General features: G+C 41.3%; 2 protein-coding genes across 2 annotated transcripts in view; one reads left to right on the top strand and one right to left on the bottom strand.

The window, feature by feature from the left end:
- The first annotated feature begins 581 nt into the window (after positions 1-581).
- Positions 582-6,444, top strand: STARD5 (StAR related lipid transfer domain containing 5). Its single transcript, XM_067555718.1, has 6 exons — positions 582-709; positions 1,804-1,853; positions 2,027-2,159; positions 3,219-3,336; positions 4,300-4,393; positions 5,022-6,444. The coding sequence occupies exons 1-6, from the start codon at positions 620-622 to the stop codon at positions 5,167-5,169; spliced, it is 633 nt and encodes a 210-aa protein (XP_067411819.1). The 5' UTR covers positions 582-619; the 3' UTR covers positions 5,170-6,444.
- A 3,592-nt stretch (positions 6,445-10,036) lies between these two features.
- IL16 (interleukin 16) overlaps positions 10,037-12,837 on the bottom strand; it is a 43,218-nt gene continuing 40,417 nt past the window's right edge. Inside the window, exons 19-21 of the mRNA XM_067556114.1 lie at positions 11,520-11,772; positions 11,002-11,127; positions 10,037-10,509 (exon numbers count right to left, since the gene is read on the bottom strand). Of these exons, the coding sequence (XP_067412215.1) occupies positions 10,304-10,509; positions 11,002-11,127; positions 11,520-11,772 (585 nt within the window). The 3' untranslated portion in view covers positions 10,037-10,303. The remainder of the gene's footprint in view (positions 10,510-11,001; positions 11,128-11,519; positions 11,773-12,837) is intronic.

Raw genomic sequence — 12,837 nt, 5'->3', positions numbered from 1 at the left:
CTGCTGGTCCCCTCCACCGCCCCTCTCAAAAAGGAAGAGAAGGATCCTGAAAGAGACAGGGAAGACTGGGTCAGATTAGTGCTTACAGGGGTCTGAGAAAAGTGGTGGTGCTGGGGTGGGAGTCGATCACAATCTGAATCCAGCATCTGTGGTTGGTAAAACAGCGTTTAACCCCCTCAGCAACCCAACTGGATTAAGATGGGTGCGGGTGGGTAGGTGAGTGTTGATTTTTACACCCCACTCCCGCTCTCTCTCTCTCTCTCTCTCTCTCAGAGCGCTGGCCGGCTCGGGAAGACAGCGGGCACCGGGCAGCGCTCCATGCTGCTGGGGGCAGAGGGGGCCCAGTCACGGCTCCAAGGCGCCCCACCCCGAGCGGAGACTGGCGCTGGCGGCCTGGGAAGAGCTTGGGCGGCCAGGACCGAGAAGGCCTCACTCCGGCGGAGAAGATGCTGCTGCGTCCCCCCCCAAGCAGGTGGCGCCGCATGAGGTGAGTGGGCGGCGCTGCGCTCGGCCTAGGCTGGCCGCTCCTATGGGCGAGAGCCCGGCCCCTTCCAGGCGGCTGCGGCTCCTCCTGCCGCCGGGCCGCTGCAGGCAGGGCCAGGCCGGCGTGTCGCTCGCCATGGCGTACCGGGAGTTGGCCCACTCGCTGGCGGACACCGTGCTGCTCTATCGGAAGGACCCGAGCGGCTGGCGAAGCTGTAAGCGCACGGTCAGTGAGCCGGCCCGGCCCGGCGCGAGCCCCGTGGGGGGGGACGTGGCAGCTCGGCCTCCCCCGCTTTCATTTCTGCCCCCGTCTGCCGCCCTTCCTCCCCCAGGGGAGGTTCAGCGGGGCCAGGAGGGTGTCAGCTCCGCCCTCGGCGCCGGGGGAGCAAAGCGCGACCCTGTCACAGTTCAAGTGCGGTTCGCCGAGCCCCCTGCACCCTCACCCATTCTCCATCTCTTGGGGACGAGCTCAGGGCTGTTGCCCTGCAGCAGGGTGGCGGGCTAGGGACTTCTGCCCCGCGGGGAGGGGGCCTTGGGCAGAAGCCCCAAACCCCGACAGGTGGGCAGAATCCCCAAGATCCCCCCCTTCTCTATAGGGCAGAAACCCCGAGATCCCCCCTCTCCACAGGGCAGAAACCTCTAGCCCCACCACTCCGCTACAGGGCTGACGCCCCAAGCCCCGGCAGGTGGGCAGAAGCCCCAAGACCCCCGCCTCTCCAAAGGGCAGAAACCCCTAGCCCCAGCACTCTGCTACACGGCTGAAGCCCCGAGCCCCAGCAGGTGCGCCTCAGTTCTCGAACGTCTGAAGATTGTCCTGTGCCGTTCAGAGGGTCAGTACGTTTGGCCTGGTTCGTGCCATGAGCTGGGGCATCCTGGGTCCCGCTGCTGCCCTTTCTATGGTGTTCCTCGAGTGCCCATCACTGTAGTGTCTAGACGCCAGTGATAAACAAAGGTCCATGGTGGGCTTAGTAGGAGGGGCCGCTGCTCAGCCCCCTGCAGAAGAAGGCCCGGAGTTATTTTTCCGGATTTCTGACTCTATTAGCAAAGTATTGGTAGCTAACAACCATCATGATTTTGTTGTGACAGTTCAGACCATTATACAGTCTGCCTGCATGTTCTGCTGTTAACAACTAACTCTTTGGTTAGAGACACTGAGGTAGGATTTGTAATTAAAATCTTTGGAAGTTGTTACATTGTATTTGCCAGTCCTTTAGATGAGTCAGTAACCACTGACAAAGAATACTAGCTAGCTGTGGCAAAGTGATTAGCCCTGTTAATTGCCACATGAATTCTAAAGACTGTCTTCACTTATTTCAATAGAACGAAGTTTCAATTTATTGGAGACCATCAACTGAGTTTTCTGGCAACATGTAAGTAACTGTGTATTCCAGAGTGTGTGTGTGCAGGCGTGCATGTTGCTTGTTTTGGGGGGAATAACTCCTGTCTCCAGTCAATCCATGTCACTGTTTTGCTTTAGGTTTTTAGGGGTGAAAGCAAGAGAAAATGCAGCGGTAATTTCAGTTTCATATCTGTTTTCCTACAGATACAAAGGAGATGGAATAGTCTCTGCAAGTCCTGAAGCTGTCTGGGAGTGCTTAAAACCAGAGGCTGGTGGACTTAGAGCGAAGTGGGACCAAAATGTGAAGGACTTTGAGCTGATTGAAACTATTAGTGATGTAAGTTCCATGAAAATGATAGGAGCATTGTGGTTAAACTCCCATTGATTTCAATGGGACCAGAAATAGACCCTTATATTTTCAATCACATTTTTTAGTGCCTTATGTTATAACTTACAGTATATACATAAGCAGATATTTACAAGATCCTAAAGAAGATACTGCAGCCTGGTGTGGGTACCTCACCCACCGAGTCTTAAATCGTTTTTAGAAATTGGTGATCAGGAAATCTTTTGTTTTGAACAAGCTATACTAAATTGTTTTACTTTGACAGTGTAAATCAAATAAGTTTTAAAATGTTTACAAGTATATACACAATGTAGTGTAACCACTTTGATGAGCTGCTATGTCCTGTTGGCTAAACAATACATATTTTATAACCATTCTAATTTCATAATTGACTCCAGAGTTGTATTGTTTTATCATGTTAACTTTCATAAGCGTTCACAATTTTTTTGCAGTAGTTATTGGTAAAAGAAGATAATCTTTAAAAAGAAATAAAATACACAAATCTGTGTTTAAGTAATGAATAGGTTGTCACCATCCAACAAATGCAAAGTTGTTTATATCTTTAACTCACCTTTAGTTCAGGCACCATCTGTTCTTTTGCCATCGCAGCACATACTGCGTTGTATTCATCCTGCTTTTCTTCAGTACCAAAGCACACCAGTATGCACCAAGTTTGATGCAACAAAGTTATTAACTTTAACTCCCTGAAATTGGAGTTTGTAAATAACTACATCTGTGAGTATATCTATGGATGACTCTGAAAGAACATTATGTTGCTTGCTCTTATGGCATTGGATCCCCACCTCTCATCTCTGCATTCTTCCTGTCAAAAATCCCCTTGAGTCAAGACTCTAAGGGCCAGATTCTGATCAAGTTTATTCATGCTGAATAGCACGTTATTCCACAAATTAGTGTAATTGAAATAAATGGCACGGCTTATCGAGTAAGCATGATAAAAGATAACACAAGCTGACCCCTATTATGTTAGAAGCACATCACTGCATTTATATATACATATATACTGCTTTAACACAGTTTTGTATTTTGTAGACTCTCTCTGTATGCAGAACTATTACCCCATCAGCCTTCATGAGGATTATTTCTCCAAGAGATTTTGTAGATGTGGTGCTAATTAAGCAGTATGAAGATGGGACTATAGCATCTGCTGGTAAAATAGTTAAATTCCCAATCCATTCATATTATATTAGCAGTAGGTGAATATAACTGGAAATCTTTCAGGATATACAATTTTGGTTTTTATATATATATTTATTGCATATACAGTAAAATTCTTGGTCAGAAGATGCTTAGTCAATAGTTATTAGCAAGTCTTAGTGCTTAATTTACATCATTATCACCATGTAGAATGTCAGCAACATTTACACTCTTCAGTCAGTGATTAGACTGTTTGCTCTTTGGTTCTTTTTCATAGTGTTCTTTTGAGAAGGAATAGATGTTTCAGTTAGTATTAAGCTGTTTACGTTTTTTAGAGCTTGTAGAAGTGTCTCTTCAGAGGCATTGCCTCTCAGTACTTCAGAGGACGTATTGAAAGCTGTTAAATTTTGCTTAACTGAAGTCAGTGAAGAGATGTGCAACTCACCAGTGAGTAGTTTGCCTGCAGATGTCCACAATTTCAAGCTGCACGCACTATGTGCACATATTTATCTTCCTTTTTTCACGTTCATTTACATCTTTCATTATGTCTTAAGTCAAGAGTGTCAATGCCCCATAGTACCCTCTTTGGATCACCAGGAAATAATCTCTCTCTACATAGATATGTGCAGTGAGCCTATGCCTCCTCACAAGACCAAGAGAGGAACATCTTTGTGAAATCCATATTTCTTTTAGATTAGAGTGCAAGCAACTCAAGTTACTATTCAAACACTGTGGTGCCATGGTACTGTACAAGCCCAATAAATGTCTTTTGAAGTGTCTTGATGTACAGAACATACCAGTAGTAATCATTCCTATGCATGCAGAACTTTGATTCATAGATTTGATGGCCATTAGGGAACATGATCACCATATAGGCCAAAGAACCTCTGACTAGCTTTCATCTTGAATGCTTCTCAGCTGGTGACATTTACTGTGGTAGAAAACATTTACTGTTAAAGTTACTTTTTTCTTATAGCAACCAACGTGGAACATGCACTCTGTCCTCCCCAACCTAACTATGTGAGAGGGTTTAATTATCCCTGTGGCTGTTTCTGTATACCTGTTCCAGGGTAAGAAGAAGTCTATTTGAATATTACATATACTGTACTTGAAAGACCTGTCATAGCTGTAGTGTATATGTGTAGTAAAGTGCACCATTTAACAAAGAAACCTCTGGCAGTCACTGGTTTATATCTAGTTGTGGCTGGTAGACATTGCCATTAAAACTGAGTGATGTTCGCTGCCATAGGTGAGCTGAGTTAGTCTCTTTTTTCCATTCCTAGTGAACAATTGTTAACATTAAAGAAACCATCATCACAGGTGGAATCCTTGTGTTTGGCTTTTCAGCTAAGAATGCCAACCAAGACTCTGTTTCAGTAGAGCACATAAACATGTGCTTAACTTTAAGTATATGAGTAGGCCCACTGACTTCAATGAGATAATTCACATACTTAAGTGCACTGCTGAATCAGGGCCTAAATTAATTGGGAAATTTACTATCCTTTTCTTGTAGGAATAAGTAAAGGCACATTGTTGGGACAGTAATCGGGAAGTTTGCATTGTTCCTGTTCTATGGAAAATGCATAGAAATATTTATCCACAGATGGCACATATCCAAATATAAGACATTTTATAAAGTACTTAATATGTTATACCTCTGGTTGTAAGGTAACTTGCACTGATGTATTGTTTTCCCAGGGAACCAGGCAAGACCCAAGTCCTCACTTTCTTTCAGACTGATCTTGGTGGTTATCTTCCCCAGACTGTGGTGGACTCATTCTTTCCAAGCAGCATGGCTGGATTTTACAGCAATCTGAACAAAGTTGTAAAGACAGTGAAAGCTTGACAGACATTTTCTCAGTGGAAACGAGACATAGAAGGGAGGGTAAGAAAAGCTGCTATTGGTGGCATACTGACTAGATTAAGACAAAAATGGAGGAAAGGATGGGTTTAGAAACTGCCCTGCAATGCTTTTCTAACAAGCTAGATATGTAGGAAAGTTAAAGTGGGAACAATTCTTTGTCTCAAAGTCCATTTTTAATCTCAAATTTATTATATTTTACATGCCTTTATATTTAAAAATGCACTACCTTGTGATACTGTATTTTTGTAACTATTAAAATAAGTAACATTATTTCAGCAGCTAGCGGTATTCTAGAGGAAATTCCGCTGTCCCCCTCCTGGAGGAGGAGGCAGCACACTTCAGGGAGGCCAACCCAGAAAAATGGGTGAGACTACCATGACTTGGGTAGGTGAGAACCTATGGCCCTACTCATTCTAGACTGTAAGGGCCTAATACCACATATGCTGAAGTCCAGCTGACTTCAATACTAATGTTAAGCATACATTTAAGTGTTTTGCTGAATCAGGGCTTAATATTCTAAACCAATTCACAGATCCCTGGGCCTTGTCCTCATCCCCTCTTTACCAAAAATTATGATTTACAAATTGTCATAAACTATACTGCACTGACATAATGGCAATAAAGAGATGTATTTAAGCACTTTACCTGTCATTTTTGTAATTGCATTTGAAATGATCATGCATTTCAACAGTTTTCCAGTATGTTGTTGAAAGTGGTGTTAACTTGTGAATCGTCCTTTCTGTGAACTGTTGTGGACTAATCTTGACTTGCTTGTTCATAAAAGTAGGATGTACTTGTTCATGTCTCCAAGATTGGCATACCTCATGCATATTTTAGGAAATCAGCTATTGATGTAATATTCATTGATGTGTGTATCCTTTGAAAATATTTATGTGGCTGGTTACTTAGGTAATGTCAGAAGTTATTATAAACAGAATACTATTAGCTTATCCTTTTACAAAAGAAAAAAATGTATGATTTTTGAGTTGGAAACATGTAAATTCAGGTTGTAATTTTAATGCCATTAATTTGTTGTTTAATTATGTTAATACATTTACGTTTCAGTTCTTGTGTTTGTTACATATTACATGTGAGGTGTGGTTTGTGGGATATTTACATACAAATATTTCCACTGTAGTTTTTAATCTATATAATAGAATTTTAGGGAATGGGGTTTAAATTTAGTCTCTTTTGTGTACAAGGCTTTTAAAATCTGCCAGTGTGTATTGCAAAATAAATAAAATATTTTCTGTTACACATTTTTGTTCTGAATTATCCTTTAAATTTTGTAGTAATGTCTGATTGGCAATGGGGGTTGAACAGACTTAAATAAGGTCTGCACCTTTTGAGATCACTCCATGCTGTCTTGGGTCTTGAGACCAATCCTGTGAGGTTGGGAATTGCCTTAACTACTCTGACAGTATGGAGATGGCTGCAGGATAAGTACTTAAGTAGATGTTTTAGTGAGAGTTGAGGATACTCAGCATCTTGCAGGATTGAGACCTGCTGTCTAGTCCTAGTCCTAGTTTTGTTTAAACTGCTGCATACTGCAACTATAAAGAATGACAAGTACTTATTTGAGAGAAAGGTTTGGGCCTCTATCCTGCAACGGCTTGTGTGCATTCTTAACTTTATGCACAGTGAATGGACAGCAGGACAACCCATAGTGTGTAAAGCTAAGCCTGTGTGTAAGTCTTTGCAGGATGAGGGCCTGGGATTGTTTAAGCACCCAAAAGATCAAGGATTTAGTTAAACCTTAGGCCTGATCCTACCACTTTCACTCATGCCCGGAATCCTTTTGATGTCAGTGGCATTACTCATGAGTAAATATTATTCAGGGGGGTCAAGGTGCAGGACCAGACACTTATCTGAATAATTTAAAGGATCAGTCCTGTGCGGTGCTGAACACACTCTTTTCAACAGGATTTGAGGGTGTTCAGCCCATCCCAGGACTGCTCCATGAGCCCTCTACTCTGCTGGATAATGCTGGAAATATTGTGAGTATAGTCTGGCTTGGAAGATTTCTGGGTCTTCCTGCTTGGGAGGAGACTGGAAATAGTGGGACACTTCTGGTTTACATGGTATACTGGCATTCTGCTTTTAGTCCCAGCCAGAACCAGGAAATGCAGAGGTACAAACCTTAAAAGACAGTGGTAGCAAGAAGAGGGAGGAGGAGATGGGTGATCTGAAATTCTTACAACCTTCAAAAAGTTTGGTTCAAGATTTGGATGATTTTTTTGTTAATGACGAAAGCTGATCCTAATGCAGACCGCCCTGTATGAGGACTATTTCTAATACAGTCTTTCTCTGTCTGCATTGTGCCAGGCTTTGAAAACCCACAGAAAGAGTTTGACCTGGCTTTTGCAGAACTGAGCTAAACTGAACTAAAGAGCTCAGGGACTGCTTCACTGTACAGCTGCTAAAGTGGCCATTGATTCAGATTTTTCATATGTTATCTGTGTGTACAGCTGGTTTAACAATTTTGGTCCTCCTGTATACACACTGCGGAAATGATATTTACTTAGAAGTGGTTAAACAGATGAGATTTCATATGTAGAGAGAGAAATGAAGCTAAACAGGAAATTGCTTTAAAAAAATAGGCACTGTGCAAAAAAGGTAGTTGTGGCTCATATTGCTTATCTTTGCATTGCCTATTGCTACAATATTTCTTTTGACTGTTGACTAAAGAATAACAATTGCTTTTGTGCTTTTCAGACACCTCCCCTTTAGGGTTAACGCTTGGTATGTAGTAATTGGTGATCTTAATGTTTCTCTCTATATTAACAGCAGGTCAAAGGAGACCAAAAGGACCACAGGCAAAGAGCCATTGTCTTGACCAAACTAAGCAGCAACTCTCATCTGTCATAAGACAGCTCTTTGGAGCAGGGACTGTCTTTTTGTTCTGTGTTTGTACAGCACCTTACACGATGGGATCATGGTCCATGACTGAGGCTCCTGAGTGCTCTGATAATACAAATCATAATGATAATGCACTATTAGGTGCATTTATACAATAAGAGGCTTATTTTGAAAACTTGGGCCCAATAAAAATGTGCAAAAACTTGTCTCCATGCTTAAGGCCATTGTCTATTTTAAAAATAACAAAACCTCTTAAAATTCTCCTAGCAGTGGTAACAGTGGAACAATCCATAATTGCTGCTGCTTTCAATAACATCTCTTTAAATAAAGAGGGGAGGAAATAATTGGATTGTTGGACTACTTGAAGATACTGATGTTCTTAGGATTGTTGGGGTTTTTAAGTCATTCATATTGATTATACATTCTTTTGCTGTATCTGAACTAGCATGAATCATAGCCCAGTTGGCTTTTAGTTTTTAGCACAATAATAAATTAAGCAAAAAAGTTACAGTTGCATTAACTTTTTGTTAATTTAAATTCTGTTGTAAGTGATAGGAATACATGGAGGGGATCAAGGCGGTAATATCTTCCAGGGTACTGTACTGCTAGGTACTGAAGACAGGTCAAATCTTGAGTGTACTTACCAACCTTGACAAAGATGCTATAGTACACTGTCAAATGTTTACCCAGAACTCTCCATTTGAAGCAACGGCATGTCTTCTATAATCATCAATGCCAGATCTGTCCCAAAGGTATCAAGTATTTACAGTGTCACCAATTTGCCCCACAAGCCTTAAATCCCATAATCCATCATTGGTATTTTTCTTTTAAATGCTAATGCAGTGATGTGAAAAATGACACAAATAATCTATACTCAGATAATCCGGCTCAGTCACAAATGTCCTTGTTACACTGGCGCAGATTTTTAGAAGTATTTAGGCTTTGCTTTGCTCAGTGTTGCAAGGCCTAAACAACTTAGGAACCCAAGTCTCATTTTCAACAGTGGCTTGGGACTTAGGGACCCATTGACTTTCAATGAAATGTAGGACTTTTGATCAAAAGTGACTTTTGATTAAACTTGGGCTTCTGAATCATTGAGGCATTGCAGTGTTGAGCAGAGCAATCCCTGAATACCTTTCAAAATCAGCAGCCGTGGACTTAGGATATTTTTAATTCACAACTCAATGCCTGGTTATGGCAAGGCTTTTCAGAACCTTGTTTCACAGTAAATACTGTTCTGTGGTACAACGTTATGCAGATGCATGTATTTAATTTTCATTCGGACAAATGAGATTTCCATCTATATTAGCTAGATTCTCTACTCCATCAGATTTAGGGGTGGAGGCGCTGCAGGGAACCAGTCACAGCTCCTTGATTCAGGGCTGCTTGGCCACTGAGCAAGTGATTGCTCTCCAGTGCAACCCTAACTTCCATGTCAGGGACCTTACGTCAGTGGAAGATCAGATGAAGCGCTACTAAGTCCTGTCCCATCCTCTACTCTCCCTCTCATGACCCCAGAATACTCCCAAACAGCCCCTTTTCCCCCTTACAATGGGGAGAGGGGCAACTGGCATAGGAGGTAGCAGAAGTGCCTCTGCCAGCTTTATGCTAGCAAAGAATTCCCCTTTACAAGGGATATTCTCCACTGGGCTGCCCTGGCTCCTTTGTGCTGAATAGGCCAACTGTGGTTTGGTAGAGCCCATCTTGCTTTGGCCACTTGCCGTGCTTGCTCTCTCCCCATGTGTTGGGAGCTGTGGGGAGGAAGATTTAGGAGCCAGACATTTCTATTCTGCACCTGCTGAGAGCTACCCCATGTTACAGAATTCCCAGCTAGGGGTTTGTGGTCAGTCTCTGGAGCAGGACTATGAATCTGCCCTAAGGTTTTGGCCTGTTTCTAATTTTTCTTAAATTTGGTGGTTAAATTAACTTTTCATGCTGGTCTGTGACACCATCAAATTGATTTGCATAGGATCGAGTACTGCAATTGTCACATATTTTATTATAACCATTATATTAAGACCTTTTTTTTAAAGCATTCTACAGTTTGCAACAGCTGCTTATGAATATTGTAAAAGGAATTGTGAGCATTATATAGCTGCCTCTTATTCCGGGCAACTTACTTTGAGATTGCAAAGACATCTGTAACTTGCAATATGATCATCTGCACTTTCACAATATCTGTGCTGTGTTGGCAAATGGCTTTAAGTAATAAAACATTTGGGGTTTTTTTGTTTTTGTTTTAATACTGGCAGCAGTTTTATTCTTCTCCTTGCAAAGTTTCAGATAATTTGGTGGGAACAGAACTTGGATTTTTCCTCTTGATAATAGCAGTGATGGGACCATCAGGTAATGCCTTAATGATATTCCAAGCTTCAAAACGGGTAAGTCCTTGCATAACAGTTGTGTGCAGCTGTAGTAGTTCATCACCAGGCTGAACAGTGCTGCTTTGTTCTGATGAGACTCCTGCGGGAAGAAAATGAATCTGCTTTAGTTCTTTTGTGTGGGGAAATCTTGATTGTTGTAGTTATGACTAGCTGTATTAGGACATTACATGGAAGAGGTGTGCACCTGAGACACAAATGGAGAATCAAGGACTTGCCACAGTGCCACAGAGACCTCCAAATCCATCTTTTCATTTCCAGGAGGTATAGCAAAAGTTCGCTCTGCATCTTCAGAAGCCCTCAAATAGATTTCAAGCCTTTCCACTAACTTGTAAATGTTGCTATTTCCATGCAAAAGAAGAAATGTGTTGCTGTATAAACTGTCTGGTCAAATTGCAAAGCAAGGAGTTCATACCGCACAACAAAATGTAATGCTGCAATTTAAAATAAAAATTATCATGGGCTGGATCTTCATCGGGTATAGATTAGTCAATGGAACTACTCTGATTTACACACACACACACACACACACACAGAGACACAGACACACAGAGAGTTGTTTAAACATCTCTACCTTTAAAAATCCTGTTGATGATGATGGGTTTGTCACCCTGGAGGGAGCCTTTCCCTCCTTCCAGACTGAATCCTAAGCCAGCAGGAGTCTTTTCCAGAGTTACAGTGTAGATTGTGTCTTCGGTTGCTGGAAAGGAATGTACTGGTATCAGGAAGGGTACAAAATATTCTGAAAAGTGAGAACATCTGTACAAAGAATGCATTTTTGTTTAGTTTTGCATAGGCAAGTAAATAATAGATCAAAACAAGACAGAAAATGTCTTTTTGCTCACTGTAAAGTTGTTTATTGCCCCTACAGAAGGTTATGGGGGGATTGAACTCTGAGCAGAATGGCAAGGTTGAAATTAATATAAATGGCACTTGCAGGAATTACATAAACATGCTAAAGGCATATTGACATTCCCATATACTGTATGTACCTTTGTAAAGGATAAGGATTCTGTAGTGGTGAGAACAGGAAAGTGTATAAATACCTAGATAGATAGTGGATGTGGTTTAATGCCGCTGTAAAGTACTCACTAGAATCTGTTGAGGTTTCACTTTCTGTAGAATACGTGGTAGAGTCAACTGAAACATTAAGACTTTTTTCTTCCTCTGTAGCTTTTTTGGTCACTATGACAGCTTGCCTTGGCTGTCGAGCCTGGCGCATGATCGCCAAGGCATCATTGTGAGTGGCACCTTTAAGAGACTTTCCATTAATGGATAAGACTTCATCTCCTTTCTGGATAGTTCCTTCCTGAGATGCTAGTCCATTAGGAAATACTCTGTGAACCTATTGGAGACCCCAACCGCCACAAAAAAAGAGAAGACATGACTAAATCTCAGTTAGTAAAGTTAAAATGTGACAAATTTTCATTTCTTAGCAAGAAAGAAAGCTGTTTTTTAAGGATCATAGATTGTAACTGTTACGGTAGAAACCTATTAAGATACAGAAGATACTGGATGGCTTGTAGCTGCTAGCACATTATGCCATCAGCCATCATTTCACAGAGTCTAACCAAGTTAAGGTGATCAGATGTCCTGGTTTTATAGGGACAGTCCTGATATTTGGTGCTTTGCTTATATAGGCACCTATTATCTCCTACCCTCTGTCCCAATTTTCTGGTCACCCTAAACCAGGTCAGTCTTTGTGTCCTGAACCACACCATTGACTTCCAAAAATAAATAAAGAATAGGAGTCAGGAATCTGAAAAAAGGGATTTGGTTATTTAGTAGGTGACCATCTTCCTCTGAGTCCATGCTGAATCCATGCTGCAGCAGGTATTGTGCTCCTGAAGGAGCTATCTTTTAGATGAGATGCAAAAATGAAGCCCTGATCATTACTGATGATTAAACATCCCATTGCACTTAAAAGTAGGCATGTTAATCCCAGTTTTCTGGCAACATTCCATTCTAATTTGCTAATTACCTTCTGCCACCATAAATTAGATATTGATATTCTTTCCCATTTCCTGCTCTGTTCTGTTATATAGGGTTGCTGGGTACTGTTAAGGAGCTACATTTTTTTAAAAAGGAAGTTCTGAAAAATTGGAATGGCAAAATTAATTCCATTTTTCCTTTTCTCACTATAACTTTTTGTAAGTACAAAAAGTTACAGAAAAGAAAAAGGAAAAACTGTATATCATTGTTTGTTTTTTGCATAAGGTGACAAAAAGAGGAAACCTTTTTGAAAACCAAAATGAAATGAAAACCTCAATTCAAAATGAAATTTTTGTTTCAAAATTTTTAATTTGAAATATTTTTCCTGCAGTAAATTTTCATTTTTGATTAAACACTATTTTTTTTGGAGAGAACATTTTTCAGTTGAAACTACATTGGCCAGTTCCTAATATTTCTT

This window comes from Emydura macquarii, unplaced genomic scaffold (assembly GCF_026122565.2).
Source record: "Emydura macquarii macquarii isolate MOO-44397 ecotype Brisbane River unplaced genomic scaffold, CSIRO-AGI_Emac_v2 contig_1644, whole genome shotgun sequence".
NCBI lineage: Eukaryota > Metazoa > Chordata > Testudines > Chelidae > Emydura > Emydura macquarii.
The sequence above is the reverse complement of the archived record's forward strand: the minus strand, read 5'-3'. Positions and strand labels throughout refer to the sequence as shown.